The 17,826-nt window shown below is 40.9% G+C and overlaps 1 protein-coding gene across 6 annotated transcripts in view; it reads left to right on the top strand.

Annotated features, from left to right (window-relative positions):
- Nucleotides 1–17,826, top strand: part of RABGAP1L (RAB GTPase activating protein 1 like) — a 254,528-nt gene that overhangs the window by 182,957 nt on the left and 53,745 nt on the right. For 5 of the 6 annotated variants that reach the window (XM_080407559.1, XM_080407558.1, XM_080407560.1 and 2 more), the window contains exon 19: nucleotides 8,783–8,911. In XM_080407559.1, the coding sequence (XP_080263685.1) occupies nucleotides 8,783–8,911 (129 nt within the window). Of the gene's footprint in view, nucleotides 1–639; nucleotides 1,233–8,782; nucleotides 8,912–17,826 lie in introns of those variants that run through there. The other variant, XM_080407563.1, reaches the window with a different exon arrangement.

Below are 17,826 nucleotides of genomic sequence, written 5' to 3'. Positions count from 1 at the left end.
TGCATGTGCTGACATCATTCCCTCTCTGCCCGTCATCTCTAGATTTAGAAATGCCTCCTGAGAACACAGCGCTGGAAATTATTATTATTTAAATTGTTGAATTCAATCCTGTACAAGCTATGCAAAGATGGGCTATGGCTTCTCAGCTTCTCAGAAGCTGCCTGCTGCTCTCTCCTCACCAGCAGTCCATCATGATGTCCTTGCTCCTCTCCCATCCATCATCTGGGAGGGATGAGGGTCTCTTGCCCTACCTGCCCGTCTCTGGGTTGTGCTGACTCTGTATTTGCATTATTCAGAAGCGGATTGACTACAACTCATTATATCAGCTGGCAGGCCAGTTTCTTCCTAACCATCAAACGTTAGAGGATGCAGTTCATGTGCCATGAGCCTGGGATTCAAAAGCAAAAACCCTTACAGCTGAATTGATTTAAGGTAGACGGGGAGGGGGAGCTCAGCTGTCCAGCCGCTCACTATTGGCTTCTTATTACGGCATTCTCCCCCGAGAGGCTCTCTGCATGCTCATTCACCCCCTCCTCCTCCTCCCAGCCCCCTCCTTGCCTACCCCTTCATTACTGATTCACAGCGAGAGGCAGCAGCGGCAGCCGCCACGATTGTCACGAATCAGAGATTGCAATGAGCTCATCCTTTTCTCTTTGCAGCTTTAGAACTGCCCTGGCTTTATTGCTCTTATTGCTGCTGCTTGCACACACGTCCACAGACACAGAGCCCTAAAAGCTCTCCATTGCTTTTCTCCCATTCAAGCTTTCCTGCACTCATTTTCTGCCATTTTCCTGCTTTTTAGGTACATTTTTAGATCCATGTTTTCTCTGGTTTGTTTTTCAAATCTACTTTGGACTCTGGCTGAGCCAGCAGGGTGGATCATATTTTTCCTTGATTCTTAGCAAAGATGCCTTTCTCTTTCTGAGAGACCAACGGGCATTGCTGTAGGCAGCCATCCAAGCCCATTTCAAAGATCTGAGGCTGGCTCTTCTAATCTTGCACTTTTTTGAAATTGCTGTTCAAAGCCTGTTCTTCTCACTCTGGATACTTACTACTTGCTGCTCATGGAAGAAGGGGTGCCTTGCAAAACCCCAGCTGCCAAGCTCACACCACCTGTCAAAAAGTCCCAGGACATGCATGACGAGAGAAGCAAGCTGGTGAATGAGTATGCATGTCGGGTGCTGGAACTTCTGGGAATGGGGCATCGCCTATTTGTGCCTCGGCTGCTTGCGGTGAGATCATTTTCTTGAAATTAATTCATTGCAAATTTCCCATCTTCCCTCCCAAACCTGCATTCCCCTCCCCAGGACTGCTGACACTGAATGGAGGCATGAGAGGTCTCTTATATTTTTTCCTCTTGGCTTCTCATAAACCCATCTGCTAAGCACTGAGTCTTTTTTTTTTTTTTTTTAATGTCAGCTGGGAGGGCTGGATGCTAGTCCTGCTAATGGGGATCGGTGCCACTCCTTAACTAGCTTGAAGGGTTCACAAACAGGGCTGCCTTACAAAAAAAAAAAATCTTTCCTAAAGCCATGAATGCTTTTGTTCTTAGTTCTGTAATGATTCCAAATAAACAGCATGCCCAGTCTACTCCTAGATACTGATTAAAAGTGCAATAATGCTCAGCATTTCAAATTATATACTTGTGACATCAAAGGTTAGCTTTAAACATTCATAAAAAATCAATCTGTGTTGATGTATTTTCGTTTACTGCTGTTTCTGTGTTTGATCTTGAAAAGGCAGTTGACAGTACGTAAAAAAAGTTTAAAATAAATGTGTAGAATTATCTGGGAATTAAATTGTTAAAGATGGTTTTATCCATCATAGCAAATGATGTCTGTGTGTGAAATGGCCTGAAGTTGGTGTGGTGTGTTACGGTACGGAGGAGCACACTTATCATTTCTACTGCTGTATGAAGCAGACTCAAACCCACAAAAGAGTGGCAAATCCAGGAGTCAGTGCCTCCTCCTAGCTGAGTCTGCTCTGGGGTGTTGTAACTAAACCTGGCTGCAGCTCAGAGGTACACTTGCTCAACGGCCTTGTACATCAGAATGTCATTTTGATGTGATGCATGTGAAGACAGTTCTTTACTCGTCCCATCCCATTTCCTAGTGGGATGGTGCCTTTCCTTTATTTCCGTATGCTGTACAGTACTGTCAGGTAGTTACAGTGACCTGGCTTAACATTTTCATCGTCCTACGGAAGCCTGTACCCGTGTTCTGCAGCATACTCACAGAAATGAATGTGCTCTGCGTATTATGTTTGGTGTTAAAAAAAAAAAAAAGGGTGGGCGGTTGAACCAGTGTGTCTCTGCACTGTGAGATGTTGGATAAAAATAAAAAATTCACAAACTCTTTTGATTGCTAGTGAAGCACAGATGAATTTGCATATCTACAGTCACTTGTGGAATTGAGTGTAGTAGCTAATAACGCATGTTTGAATCTGTTGTGTGAATGTTGTTCCAGTTTACCTCTAAGTGTACCTAAACACTCATGCACCCCATCCTGCTGATGGTCTCTTGGGCAAGGACTGCCAAATCATTGTGAATTGTTTTGTGATGAGCTCTAAGGAGAGCAGAGACAAAACCACGAAGCTCTTTTTCACTCTACTTAATCAGGCTTTGTATCTGGCCCTCCAGATGGAGAATACCAGGAAATTTAGCATACTTCATCACCCAGGCAGCTTAGCTTTGCTGCGTGACATCATGCTGTTTATTAAAAAAGAAAAAAAGAGGGGGGAAAAGGCAAAATAATACAAATCATGCTTGTGTTATTAGAGAGTCTTGACTTGTGGAGTCAGCGGGGTTTCCTGTCAGGTTTTATTAGCTTAATATATCTCTTCTAACATATATCCCTTTTGACATATACCCCTTCTGTAGAGGAGGAGAGACCATGTTCCTGATAATTTTTTTTTAGAATGAGAAATCTCTAGAGACCAGGAATCTATACTTTAATCAGAACTGAAGATATTTCAAAACCTCAGTGTTGTCATAAAATTAAGAAGTAGATTCTTTTGTACATGCGTAAGCTTCTCCATCGCCTGTGGTTTTGGGAATAAATGCCTAGAACAGGCAGAATACATGCCATTGTAGTGTTAAATGAGAAATATAATCTATAACCTTTATGCCATCTGTAGAAAAATTCAGATCACCTACTCACTGCATCAGCTACCTGCGTTGATGGGCAAGTGAAACAGTCCTAATTCTGTGTGGGTTTATCCCCTTTGGGATGACTGTGGGTGGATGAAGTGAGTAGATTTTGTGTTTGTCTTTATCCACATTCATCAGTATTTTGTGTGGCAGAATGAACATTAGCTTTCTAAGTCTGGAACTACGTATAAATGCAGTGGTGAAATTTTGAGCAGAGGGATACTACTGGGTGTACACAAGATTATCTCCATATTTATGGATGCCAACTCATTGCACACAAACCAAAGCTATTTTTTTTCCATAGTGCTTTAGTACCAAACAGCATGTTACAGAGATCATAGATTTTCTTTAGGAAAAAATGTGTTTAACAGTGTAGCTTTCACAGTAAAGAAATGTACAGAAGCTGTGCCAGTAAAAGGAGTCCTTAGGTGTATTCTGCTAGATGTGTGTGCCGGTGTGGCTGCAGCAGCGTAGCTTCCCCCATCGGACTTCCCCAGGCCTGGATTCCAGGTTTATCCACGCTCCTGGTCCTTGGCAGCACAGGTGGTCAGCTTTGTCCTCTTGGAGTCACTGAATGGACGCCAGGTCTGCAGCTTGTGTTTGAGGGCAGCACAGTGCAAAGTCGTACGATGTGCAGCATTGCAGTCTTGTTGCTCCCAGTGGAAGAGGAACTATCAAGTTATAAAAAAATAGCTTGAATACCTTGATTTCACATTGCATGTCTTAAAAAAAAAAGTTAAAATTGCATCTGCGTGTGTTACAGATTAAATAGTATGTTCTGAAAAATTAGTGTGAGGACACTTGTAAATGGTTTGAATTTACCAGTAATAAATTAAATAGTGGAGCAGAGTACAGCCAGATTCTTCTCAACCTTTAACTTGGTCTTGTTCCTGACATATGCACATTAAAGTGTAAAATAGGCAGTTTATGTTCACTGACATTCTATAGAAATTCTAAAGATCTACATCAAAATCAGTAATTTTTATCTGTTTGTATGAAAGAGGAATCATTAAATTAAGGAAGTGTAGTGTGGTTGATCTGAAATTGCTTCTGCTGTATTAGTTCCCATGTGGGAATAGGAGTTTTAGTTATATAGTCAGTAATAAATGAGACAGCAGAATAATAGTTGAAGACAGAAATTAAATTAAAGAAAAAAAGCTAAGGCTTCGTCCTTTATCTTAATCACATTTTCCTAAATATTTTGGGGAAAGTAGTAGTAACACTATTTACTTTAAAAAAAAGAAATATCAAAGTTAACATAATCTAAGTCTCTCAAATTCATTCCTGTTTTTGAACATTTGTGGTTTTCTAGAACTTTACCTTTAGATTTGTAAGCTTTGCTAGTACTTGTAGGAAAGGGCTTTCCCTTAGTTTCAACTAATCCATATAAGATAATTTTATGAATATATTGAAATACATAAGCGATGTGGGAAGGACATTTGAGGGCATATTTAGTCAAGTGCTAAAAGGCAAGCTGAAACTTTTGGTTATAGTTCTCACTGAGTTTCCTCTTTTGCCTGGTTTTAAAAATATATTTTAACCAAAAAGATGACTATTTGGAGATTACATCTAGAATAATAAAAAAATGCCCTGAAGTCTCTGAGTGCACAAAAATCCAGTGCACCTGCCAGACTTTAATTATTGGTTCATTAAACTTACAGATGGTTTGGTGAAATAAGTTGTTGATGAGTTCCACAAGCTGAGTGACGTGAACCAACGCACTTACAAATCTCCGCCTGTCAGACAGCTGCCAAAAGGGTCCTGAGATATCTTTATGCATTATTGATTAAAAGCACAAAATGTCAGGAAATGTGAATCTTAGGATGCCAACATTGCTATTTTTTAAATTTTTAAATTTAAATTAATTTGCAGAAAATATACAAAGTACATGACCCAGTTAATATTGCTCTCAAAATGTTACTTCAGTTTCTTGTGATTTTAATAGTGAAACTGATTTTTTGATCAACAGGTTATTTTCATGATATTAAAATCCTCAGCAAAGTAGAAAGAGCTGAGCAATATAGGCTCTACCGCTGATGTTGCCAACTGTACAATGTGATGGTTTACAGTGTTTCATGACTATAATTCTAGTTCAGTAAACTCTGTCAGGAGTTCTTAGTTCCATGATTCATCATTATTCTTATGGGAATTATGTTGACTAAGATTTTTCAGGACTGAGAACTCAAAATTCAATGAGAGTAATTTGTTGTGGGCTATTACAATATTATTATAACAGTGATTCAAAGAGAAACCTAGAAGAATTAAATGTGACTTTAAATGTTTTATATTTAGTTGCTGTTTTTCTGATGTATTTGCCTCTGTCATTTTTTAGTATTTATTTTAAAACGAAGTGCTATGGGCATCAAGGGTAGAGGCATCTGCTTTTCTAAAGTTTGACAGGGTAGTTTAATTGCTGATTATTGCCCTTTTTGGGGGTGTTTTCTCCTCTGATTTCTAAAAAAGAAAAATAATTCCAAACCTCTTGATGCATTATGTTGGTTTAAGAAAATTAAATTCAAAATTAAAATCCAGGTGTTTAGTCAGGACCTCTAAGAAGACTACACGCTTCAAATTAGGATAGCTCAGCCTCTGACAAAATGATAAAACTTTGGCAAAAAGTGTGTTTGGTGTTTGTTTTGTGCTGGGAGCAACTGTCCAGAAGTCTTAATTGAAAACACCCTCCCACTCTGTTGGAAGTGTGTACCAGCTGCCTGCCATGGAGACTGCCCGTCTTCCAGCATCGCAGGCACTGAGCACCTTCAGTGTGAAACCACCAGCAGCAGCAGAAGGGGCTCCCCGGGGTGGCCAGTGTCCCTGTGCACTGGGGTTGGAGCCGTGTCTGGGCCCAGATTTTGGAGGAGGGAGGGAGAGGCTGCCGTAGTACCGGGAAGGGGCTGGAAATGTGGGAGGGCTCGTCTCCCAGGAAAACAAATTTGCAGGGTGATAGGGAAATGTAGTTGTATTGGGTAGTGATCACAGCTGTCACCATCACTGAGAGGGAAGGAGAGGAACTGCTTTCAGGTAAGCTGTTATCGTGTACTGCTCTTCGATCCGCATCACCCAGCTGAACTTTGCCCAGGCGCAGCTTGGTTGCCAGAGCTGGTTTTGGCAGCGATGCTGCCTGCGTGACAGGCTGCTCCCACCGTGCTCTGCAACTTGCAGATAATCTTAAATATAGCCCCGTTGTGGATATGAAATGGTGATCTCGTCTCAAGTGTGACAGAAGCATATATAACCTCAGTAAAAACTTGTCCAAGAGAAATAATGATGCGAGGAGGAGGAGGAGGAAGCAGATGTGTTGGCCGTGGCTGCATTTGTGAGTGGGTCTGATTCAGCAAATACCCAATGGCTCCAGCTTTCTGTCAACACTACCCTGGTCGTGTCTGATTGAGTCTCAGCCAACCAGTCCGTCTGCCAGATCTTTGTGGACAGAATCAGATGCAATAGGTTGTAAAGTTGAACATTTCTCATCAGCATCCCGAAGGCAGCTTTTCTTGTGCCCCTGCAGTGATGACCCAGCAGCTTCCTTGGCTGTGAATGAAGGGAGGGTCAAATAGATCTTAGGAGAACTCAGGATTTTGCTGATAGAAAGTTGTCTGCCTTAAAAATGCTGCAGTCCTGTGGAAACAGATATGCTGAAGCTACTTGAGTTGTATTTGGAGTTTTCTCAGGCTTTCATTCGGGTAACGTAGCAAAAACTACTACAACAGTGCCCATTGGGGTACACAATATAATAATCTCCAGAAATACACCGGTTGATGGGTAAACATGGGGACATCACAGGTGGCATTGCTATGCCTGTTCCCCAAGTGAAAAATTGGACACGGTGATGGTGATGATCAGTGTTGGAGGGGCACTCCCCTGATGTCAGGTCACGCTCTCCACTATCAGAGAGGCTGGATAATCATCAAGATACCCCCTTAACTTCTGTTGCTGTTCCAAGCTTGGTACATAATTTTAAATCCCTTCCAAAGCCCTTCTTCCTTCCCCCCACCAAATAAAGTTGGGATAAATCTCTGGGTTTGATAGACCCTCTGCATAGGGTGCTGTAGCATTTTCAGCAGAAATGTGGAATATGGCAAACTAGGTTTGCATTATTAGGTATTGTGGTTACATGTCTGCAGCACCATGCTGAAGTTCAGTTTGCTTTGGGAAACAATACATTTGTACTTTTAAGAAGGGTTTTTACATAGTAGATGTAATTATTTTCACGTAAATGAACTAGAGATGCTACTTTGTAGGGTGTGTAGGGAGGATTTGTAAGTAAAAGTAAAATTTTCTCTGCATTGTAATGATAATTATTTTTATTTTATTATTTTATTCATTTAAAACCAATTTAACACACAAGAGAAATAATAGTATCATCAAGCCTTACGTCTAGCATGTCAAAGGCGTCATGGTTTCTCCCCATTCTCTCTGCATAGAGCTAAATCTCTTGTGTTTGGCTAAGGTGTGTTTTCTGGAAAGTCTGAAATTAGAGACAGCGAAGGATTTTGAGTGGATAATGACATAGTTAAGAATCAAACTTGGAAATGATGTGTATGTAATACACCTACTGCATAGAACAAGGTGAAAAAGGATGTTACTCATGAGGAAGCGGGGGATGCACACATGAAAATGTTGGCGGTGGTACTTAAGCAATTCATTCAGCAATTAACCTTAACAAAAGGTACCGGTGCTGCTCCTGAGGTATTTGCAGTCATACTGGGATACACAGCACTGGTCTCCGTTATACTAGTCTGTACATTAACACGTTTTTGTTAACTCTTTCTAGGGTAAATATCTTGACATTCACATTTTTGAGATGATGTCCTACATGTCTTGTCTGGACATTCAGCTTCTGTGAACATTTTACAGGAGCTATCCTAAGGCTTGGTATTTCCTATCTGCTACATCTGTTGGTGTAGCTCTTAGTAAATCCAAAGATGAATGCATTTGTCCCTGTGAATCATATTACTCTGTCAGTAGCAGAACTGGATTAATGTTGAATGTTTAATGTTTAATGTTTTCTGACCTGTTAGGCTTGGTACCACACTGAGAGGTACAGTATTATGAGAGATGTAGAAATAAGCTTGTAAAACATTTTCTAGCACAGTGTTCTTTGAGAAATTGTGTCACAGACTTCTGCACATTGACTCGCTGATGCCTCTTATGAGTCATATGCATTTCTGCTTCTGCTGTTCATGTCTGCAACCATATATATCTATATATACGTTGGGTTTTTAGGGCAGCATTATGAGAATCAGCAATGGTCTAACACACAAGCTCTCTAGAAAATACTATACATTCTCCTAGGTTTCTTTTCTTTCCTTGGGTTCTGTTTTTCTCCACACTAAGTGACATCTTGACAGGCTGAGCCAGAATCCCTTTCTTACCCTCCAGGTATAGAAGGATAAAATACATTAATGTGTTACAGTCCTCTGATGGTGCTGCTCTGCCTGGCATTCCTTGGATATGCTTTAGCCTCTGGTTTGTTTGATGAGGTTGGGGTTAGAGAGCTGAATTCAAGGAGGGTGTTTTTTAGCTAATGTGAATGTTGGTGGTTTGGAATACATTCAGTAAGTGACAAACCCAGGAAATGAGCATGACTGCGTGTTCTCAGTGTTTACTTTAGTTCCCTTTGTTTAATTGCAGACCTCAAAAGAGGACCTTCTGCAAGCAGATTTTGAAGGAGCTTTAAAATTCTTCAGGGTTCAGTTGCCCAAGAGGTACAGAGCTGAAGAGAACGCCAGAAGACTGATGGAACAAGCTTGCAACATTAAGGTAAGGATGCTCTTCTTTTCTTCTCATTCACCCAAGGTTTTTACAGGGAAAGTAAGGTGTGACATTAAGAACGGCAGTAGCATGTGGAAAGTGAAGCAATGAAATTGTTATTTTATTACTTGTTATATGTTTGTGTAATTTATACATGCACACCTTTTGTAATTTAAAGAAAGCTCTGAGGTTTTCCCTCTGTCTGCTTCGGTTCAAGTTAATAATTCAAATAGAAAACCAATGCAGTATCAAACAAACTGAATTATCAGAACTCAGTAATTCATTAGTTGATTTATAAACAGTGTTTACACTAACCCCATTAATCAAATGTATGATAATCGTGCAACCAAAGGTCAGATATTATTTGTTTAGCTCAGAAGCTATTTATTTGCTGAGTGCTGCTGTATAATACACTTGTATTGGAGTAGAAACTTAGTTTTGTTTGTATATCAAGCATACCAAGGCAGAATATCTTTTATTTTCTACCCTATCCAAGACCATTCTGTGAAAAGGTAGGCTGCTTTGAACATTTGGACCACAAGTATTGGGCTTTTAATGAATGATGGCAAATTAGCAGAGCCTCGCTGTAAGCTTTTGAGGATGGAAATCTTCCATTAAAAATGGCTGCAGAGGTTCACAGAGGTGACATTTGAAAAGTCTGCTACTTCTTCTGGGATTTTTTTGTTGGAATATGTATAGCTGTGGGTGGGCTTAATACTTGATCTTGAAAAAAAGTTCTTTTGTTATTTCTTGGAGTGTGAGCACTGATGGGAAATGCACATTTAGTGTGGCCCAAGAACGGACTGAGTACGTTCCATCAGAAAGAATGTTCCTCTAACACCCAGCCTTTATCACTCTCACTCATTTCCTTTTTTGCTGCTTAATTTCATAGATTATTAAGCAGGGCCGTTTTCCATACTTGTTAGAATACTGATCTTGTGAAACAGTGGGGCTTGCCATACTAATGTTTATTTCAGCCAGAAAAAAGATCTGTGCAAAGGTTTTATTAAAATTGGACTTGGATTTCAACTCTGCTGCTGAAAGAGAGTATTTGAGAGTGAAAGACTACAGTTCACTCTTTAGTATTTAGTCCTTTGCTCAGTTCTTGAAAATGAGTAATTTAAGGACTTAGCAAGTACAGGAAAACTATCTATATGTTGTTTACTTAGTCTGTGCATTTTTCTGATGGGCATTTATAATAGAAGTCCTCATGGTTCTTTATGGAAGAGATATTTATCAATTTTCTTGGGCATGCCTTTCTTATTTTCTTGTGCAATATATTGTGTGCCACGTGATGTTATTTTTCATTATTTTTTTCTATTTGTATTGGGTACATACGTATACAATGTTTTGTTGGGAAAGTATTTTGAAATGCATTTGAGGCAGATGTTCAGTGCCTAGTGCTTCGTGTGGGTTCAGCATGTGGGGCCTTTTAGAAGCAGGGAATAAATTCTGAACTGTTCATTGATGTGAACAGGGAAACAGCTGAAGGATTTGACAGTGAATCTATTGCACACGCAGGATTTTGCACATTCTGGATTCTGTTGTATAAGAGAAAAGCACATATGAGTACAGCGGATGCAGAGTCAAGGCGCTCTCCTGAGTGTTGCAGAAGTACACAAGGACTAGTAGGAATTACTGGAATGGAGGGAGACTTTAGCATCAAGACCTGGGGTTAGCAGGTATAGGAAAAAGTAGAAGATTCAAGATACTTTCTGCTGTGTTAGTAACTCAGCCTTTGTAAAGAGTATAGTTGGGTTCTGCTAATTCACTGGGCATGCAACTCATTCCTCATTCAGGTGGGAGTCACAGGAGGGGGTCTAACCTGTGTCCCGAGCAGTATTTTGATAGTTAAGCTAGGAACAACTAAGCTCTTGGAGAGGAGCATTCTGAAACTCAGACCCTTTTAGTTAAGGTTGTTGTCAGGATTAATGGCGTAGTCAGAAAAGTTAATCTAAATCGGAAAGACTCTGAACATAGGTGATGCGTTTAAAACAGTGAAAATGTGAAAGACTTCAGGAACTTAATGTGAGGAAACTCAATGCAAGACCTTATTGGAGGGGGAGGTGATATTTACTTTAAATTAATCTGTTTTCACTCATTTGCACTCTTTCTGTCATAGATGCCACTCATACTGATAGCCACATGCTCACCAACACGAAGGCATCTGTGCAGGATCACCTGCGTGGGATGAGTGATGGTGGCTGTAAAGTCCCCTCACTATGTCTCTTGGGCTCTTCTTAGTTGATGGCAGTAAACTGGCTTTTAGACAGATTTTCGGTATTCTTTAGGAGTCAAACAGTTCTCATGGTGTGCTCTTTTCCCTCAGAAGCTTGCTGGCTTCAGCCCATCATTGCTGTCCTTGGACTCCACTGCCTCAGGGTGGGTGGGTTTCTGGTGTCCAGCCTGCTTTTCTGTGGGCAGAGGTGACATGGTGTGGCTTTGCTGCGGGTTTCTGACTGGCTGGTCATCTCTAGTTCAGCCTCACTAGAGCGCTGGCCTTCTGATCTAGATGTAGCAAGAAGTTTCTCATCGTTGGCTAGTTTGATTGCTGGTACTTGTGTCCTTGCTTGTCGATACATACCATTCCTGGAACGCGTTCTCTGCATTGTTTTTTCTTGCACTTTTGCATGCAGACACTTCCATTCGTACTTCTTTCAGTATCTTAGCATTTGTGTTACGCATCCCCACTGAGTGATTATGCGATGCCTTGACTTTGTTAACTCGATGTCCTGCGTTGATTTAGGACACACAAGGATTGAACTGACTTCACATTCACAGTGTTTATTTATTTGGATCAACTTTTCACACTTTTGCCATTTAGAATGTCCTTAGAGAGCCAAATCTGAATCACAGGAATGTAACCTCTGACTGGAGATGGCACATTAAATATTTGCTAGGCAGAAGAGAAAATCACCTCATAATGAAGAAGGTGATCAGGAGTCATCAATATGGCTTTAGGAAGGATAATCATGCTTACCAACCTATTAGCCTTCTATGATGAGATGATTATCTTGGTGGATGAGACGAGAGCTGAGAATGTTATTTGTCTCAAGTATAGCAAGTATAGGCACTGTCTGCCACATCATTATAGACAAACTAATGAATATGGACTAGATAAGTGGACGTTGAGGTGGATTGAAACATGGTTGAATCACTTGGTTCAGATGGTTGTGATCAGCAGGATGTCAGGCTGGTGGCCAGTGCTGCTTGGCCTCTTCGTTAATGACCTGAAGGACAGAGCGGAGAGCACCCTCAGCAGGTCTGCAGGGGGGACAGGGCTGGGAGGAGTGGCCGATGGACCGACGGGTCTCCAGAGGGACCTTGACAGGCTGGAGAAACGGGCTGGCAGGAATCTCATGAAGTTCAGCAAAGGGCAGTGCGAGGCCCTGTGCCTGGTATGAGCAGCCACATACACCAGTGCCTACGGGGGGGCAGCTGGCTGGAAAGCAGCTTGGCAGAAAGGACCTGGGGGTCCTGCTGGACACCAGGTTGAATGTCAGCCAGCAGTGTACCCTTGCTGCAAAGAAGGCAAGTGGTGTCCTGTGTTGGGAGGAGTGTTGCCGGCAGGTCAGGGAGGTGGTCCTTCTCACTCTGCGCTGGTGAGGTACGTCTGGAGTGCTGTGTCCAGGCCTGGTCTGCCCAGGGCAGCATGTAGCTACAGTGGTGAGGGTCTGGTGAAGGGCCTTGAAGAAGATTATCAAGGGACTCGAGCATCTCTGCCGTGAGGAAGGGCTGGGAGAGCTCAGGCTGTTCAGCCTGGAGCGGAGCAGGCTCTGCTGGGGGATCTTACCCCTGGTGTAGAAATACCTGGTGGGAGGAACCATAGAATAGAGCGCCAGGCTTTTCTGAGTGATGTCCAGTGAACAGACGAGAGGCAGTGGACATAAAATGAAATAAAATAATTTCTTTAGAAGCTCTTTATTTATTTATTAACTTCAGGGGTGATCAGACACAAGAACATGTCACCCAGGGAGTCTCCATCTGCGGAGATACTTAAAATGCAACTGGTCCTGAGCAGCCTCTTGTAGGGAACCCTGCTTCCTAAAGGGGTGGTTTAGGCAAGATGTTCTCCACAAGTCACTTCCAACCTCAACTGTTCTGATTTTGTTTCTGATTCTGCAATTAGGTATTATAATCATGGTATTTATTTACAAACAGGAGCTAATAATTGCAGGAGTTGACATGCTCAAATAGGAAATTATGGTTTTGATAATTATGACAAGAAGAGGTTCTGGGGAATGCAGAGGTTATACAAAGAATAATTGTCTGTTTTGTTGAATGCAGCAAAACTTGTTGTGTTAAAAAATATCCAAACAAGATCCTTAAATGTGATTATTTTTTTCTGCTGTATGGATGAGGCACTGTGTGTCTTTCAACTGTTTCTCACTTCTGTATCAGTATTTGTAAACTAAACACCAGATGTTTTTAGAGTAAGTATCACACAGTAAGTGTATTTTCTTTAGGTTTCTAAGCTAATTACTCAGGCATAAAAACACGAAAATAGAATCATGGTGTGGCCAGGTTTCATGTTCTGGCTATATCTTTTCCAGTGTTTCTTTTTATTTTGTTCCCATACTACTGCAAAACAAAACAGTAGTTTAACATGTAATAAAAATCCATTTCTCCTTGCTTCCTTTTTTTTTTTCTCTTGAGCTCTAGTTGACGTTATTCTAGAAAAGGCAAATGAAAAAATACTTGGTGGTTTTTCTTCTTTATTTCACAACTTCTAAGTTTGACTCATCAGTTCAGGACCTAACCCTTGGATTTTGAAGCTGCTGCTTTGCAATTAGTTTTATCATCCTGATTTTGAAACAAAAAGAATTAGCATCAATCTTTCCCTCAAGAACAGCTCTGCAAATACAAAGAAAAAAGCTCCTGTTAATTGAAAATTGAATATAAAATGTGGTAGAGAATGTCTCTTCAATTAAGTGTTATCCATGGTGATTACTCACCAGGTCTGAATTCCAGTCATCTACCAGTAAGGAAATCAGTGAACAAAGTCAGTGGAATCGGCAATAATAGTAGTATTTTCCAGCAGGTGATTGTTGTGTAGTATTCCGTGGTTTAGGAATGTTTGGAACTAATTCATACTGTGTAACAACATGTCCCAAGAAACTTCCCTTTGGTTTTGTCATATGCATGTTACATGCATTTATGCAAAGCTGGGATCCCGTTAATACTGGGCTGAAGGATTACAGCAAACATTTGCAGAGTAGAAGATACATCCAGGTGGAAGAGACTGATTCTATGAAGGTATTTTCTGAGGCTCTTAGGGCAGATAGAGCCCAATATTGCACGTTTCCCAGCTCCCAGACAGCCAAACAGAGGAGAAAGACAAATTCTCTGAGTAGAGTGTCAGATGCTAATGTAAGGGTTAATGAAATGTAATAAAATACTAAGTTTTAGAGTTAATGAATGGGGGATTCTCCTCCTTTGTTTGCTGTTAGTTTTCTAGTCTATAATGACCATACCTTTCATTTTGCCAAGGCCTTCACAAAGGGGCATGTTCCTCCTAGAGCATCCAGTGACAATTACAGCTGTAAAAATGGGTTTGGGGATGATAAGTTTCTGCCTGACCAGAGCAGACTGTGTATTGTGTCTCCAGAGTAAGGAATTACCCTAATTTCCTACTTCATGGAATGATTACCAATGCTTTTTGTACTCATGCTTTTTTTTTTTTTTGGGGGGGGGGGTGGACGAGGAGGCGCTTTTCTTCCTCCTAATTTTTCTTGCTTTACAAGAGATTTCATAGTCTTTTCTATGTCTCTTGAAGCCCTGTTTGATAAACAACCAAATGAATGAAGAGCCTATTCTAGATTAATGAAAGCTAAGCTTAATGATGCTGTTTCATTAGAACAACTAGCACGTTCTGCAGACTCACTAAATCTGCCTCAGTTGCCTTTTGCATCCCGTAATGCAATTTCTCTCGTTAGAAATCTGTGTATGTCCAAAAGGAATTGCAGTGTCCTTTGATTTTAGCATAGGAAGCCTATCATACCTCTGTTCTTGCACCTAACTTCAGTCAATTGAGTTGTAGAATGGGAGAAAGCAAGTCTCATTGGGAGATCTTCTCCATCCAAAAATTTCCTGGATTGACGTTTTTCAAGTGAATTCAGGGAGCTGTGCCCATTTCTCCATGACTGTCCTGTGATATTTGGAAACAGAGCAGAGCCAACATTCAAAATGCATTACATTGCAGATCTGGAAATGCCATGAAGTTGGGTGTAGCAGACAGGTAGGTGGAGAGATCCTGGGAGGTTAACTGGGAGCCCAGTGAAGGGGGGAGGAACATGTGGGATGGGCTATACAGGAGCTGAGCAAAGGAACCTGCAGGGAAGATTTTTCTGTTTATGGAGCAGTATCTGTAATGAGACTTTCTTTTATGTGGCTCAGGGATTCCAGTGACTCCTTGTCTCATCTTTCATCATCATCAGTGGCAGGAAAGACGTGGTATATTGAAGTTCTTCTAAGAGAAGCTTCTTCCTAACCACGTCAATCTCTACGCTCTTTGGAGGAATTACGGCTCCCCGGCAGTGTCACAGGGTTGCTGCTCTCAGTAGCTTAGGTGGGAAGAGCAAATGGCCTTGAGAAAAAAATGTGCCTTTTTCAATGCAAAACAAACACACACATTTTTGTCACCTCTCACTGTACTGACAAGGTGACTGATCCCACCTGGGTGCACCCACAGGGCTGGCTTGCCAGGAGCTTTGTATGGCTCATGGAGAATAGCTCTGCTAGAGGAGTCAGAAAGAAAAGGCTCAGGTAGCAGGAGGCGTGCTAAGCTTTTCCTCGTTTCAGAGTTGTCCTTTGTGCAGTTTTAAAACAGATTTACTTTCATAATGTAGCTATTTAAATGTTTTGAATTCAAACTGGTGTTTTGAAGCTCACAACTTACTGATGGGGATGAATTACTTTATTCACACCTCTGGCACTGTTTTACCTGAAAGTAATTTTTTGCAGGCATGGTTTAACAGAGATTATATATTGATTTATGTGAGTTCCAATGGAAAGGAGTAAAAATAGCTCACTTGCTCTCTGCCTTCTCTCTAGTGCATTTTCTCGCTTTGTGTTTATATGTGTATACGTGTATTTATCTAGATACTTGGGGGTTTTTTTGCGATTTTGAGAGGTGGTAAGGCAACCCAAATGCAACAGAAAAGCAAAGGAGATAACTGCAGAAACACCCTGAAACTGCACAAGCCTTATATTCGTTTGCTTCTACCAGTGATGTATCTAATTAATCTTCCAATATAGAGGACAGGAAAAAAATTGCTCGTTTATCAACTTCTCAAGAAAAGGCCAAACTGAATTAAAAATTGTGTTTAGATCTATAGAAAACCCTGCCATGCCTGTGTGTGATTTCTTATTAAAAGCCAATGATCAATTCCACTTATTATGTCTGCCCTGTTATCGCCAAAGTGCAGGATCCAATTGTCCTTGTGAGGAGGGTCATGGTTTTTAATGCCTATTCTGTTTTCAGCTTCAGCTTCATTCTTTCTGCTTGCCTTTCTGCTACAACGAAGCGCAATGAACTGGCACCTGACAATCAGATGAAAGTGCCTACAGTGGAATTGGATGTTAAATATTATTGTAATCTTGGTAGTAAGTGTCAACAACTCATAACGTGTAATGCATTTTTAAAAAGTGTCAGTTCTGGAATACTTATTTATTTGAACTTTTTTGCATATCTAGCTTTCTGGTGTGCAGACATATTGCCTAGTAGTAAGGTTATATTTTCATGGGGTTTAAGCATTAGTAAAACCATTCCATTTTTACTAAGTGGGGTTGTTTTTTTGTTTGGTTTGGTTTTTTGGGGGGTGGGTATTTGTTGTATTTTTCATTTCAACAATTGTATTTGTTGCTTTTTTCATTTGGTCTGAGTTGGCATTTTAAATGACATCAGGTATATTGTTAATTTTTATCAACAAAGAAGGAATGGGATTTTTTTAGTAGTAGTTAAATGTAATCACATTTTAGCCATCTAAAGTAGCTTTGCAGCAACCTGAGTGAGTACAAATATTTTAGTGTCCTTGCAGTAGTCATTTGTTGGCATGTGTACTTGTGCTTCCATGAGTAATGGCATCAACAAGAAGCGCTGAAGGTAAGGATCTTCAAAGAACTGTAAAAGTTGGAGGTAGAAAAGTGGATAGGAATATCCATCGTCTGTATCCCCGGCAATTGTATCACAGCGCTTATCATGAAGAGATCTGCCCACAGTATTCACTGTTTAATTCGGTAAGGTGAGGGGGACGTCTGAAACCCGTTCCACGGTCCAGCAGGCCACCTACATTTGTTTTGTTTACCTTGGTGCCATCAGGAGCCATGGCTTTCCAGGCTGACAGATGTTTTTCCATACAGAACGGAAGAAGGAAGGCATAGTCGGAAGGTCTTTTGGCTTAAGCTTCTTGTGTCTGGCTCCTTCCTCCTGGATGAATAACAGCTCCTTTCCATCCTTGATTCTGAAAATAGTACAGAGAGCAATAGATGAAGGTAGCAGGCAGTTGCACTGTTTAACAGTTCTGTCTTCTGCCATCTTTGCCACAGTTTGTCTAAAATAACTCAGCTCTATGAGTAAGAGGAAGTGAAAATTTTTCCCAGGCTGAACTGGCTGCATTCGAATCCCAGATGCAGGTTGGCTGGAGGATTGACTGACGTCCTAGAAGGTGACACGATAAAATGTTCTACAGAAAGTTTCATGCGTCCAGTGGTCCTTATGTCAAGTGGTAGCAGAGTGTCTAGTTACTACTGTCACATAGTAGTCATCTTAATTGTTCTTTAGAAGAGAAAGTCTAAACTCTCGCTTCCTTTGAATGAAACAAACCCAGGAACTTGTACTTGATTCTTCTGAGGGATGTCTTGAGTTTGAAAATGGAGAAAGACTGTGACAGTGGTGCCTGGCAGGTTTGCAGTGCCTTGTGTTC

Source organism: Falco punctatus (genome assembly GCF_963210335.1).
Source record: "Falco punctatus genome assembly, chromosome: 11".
Lineage (NCBI taxonomy): Eukaryota > Metazoa > Chordata > Aves > Falconiformes > Falconidae > Falco > Falco punctatus.
Note: the sequence above shows the minus strand (reverse complement) of the source record. Positions and strands in the feature narration are given on the sequence as shown.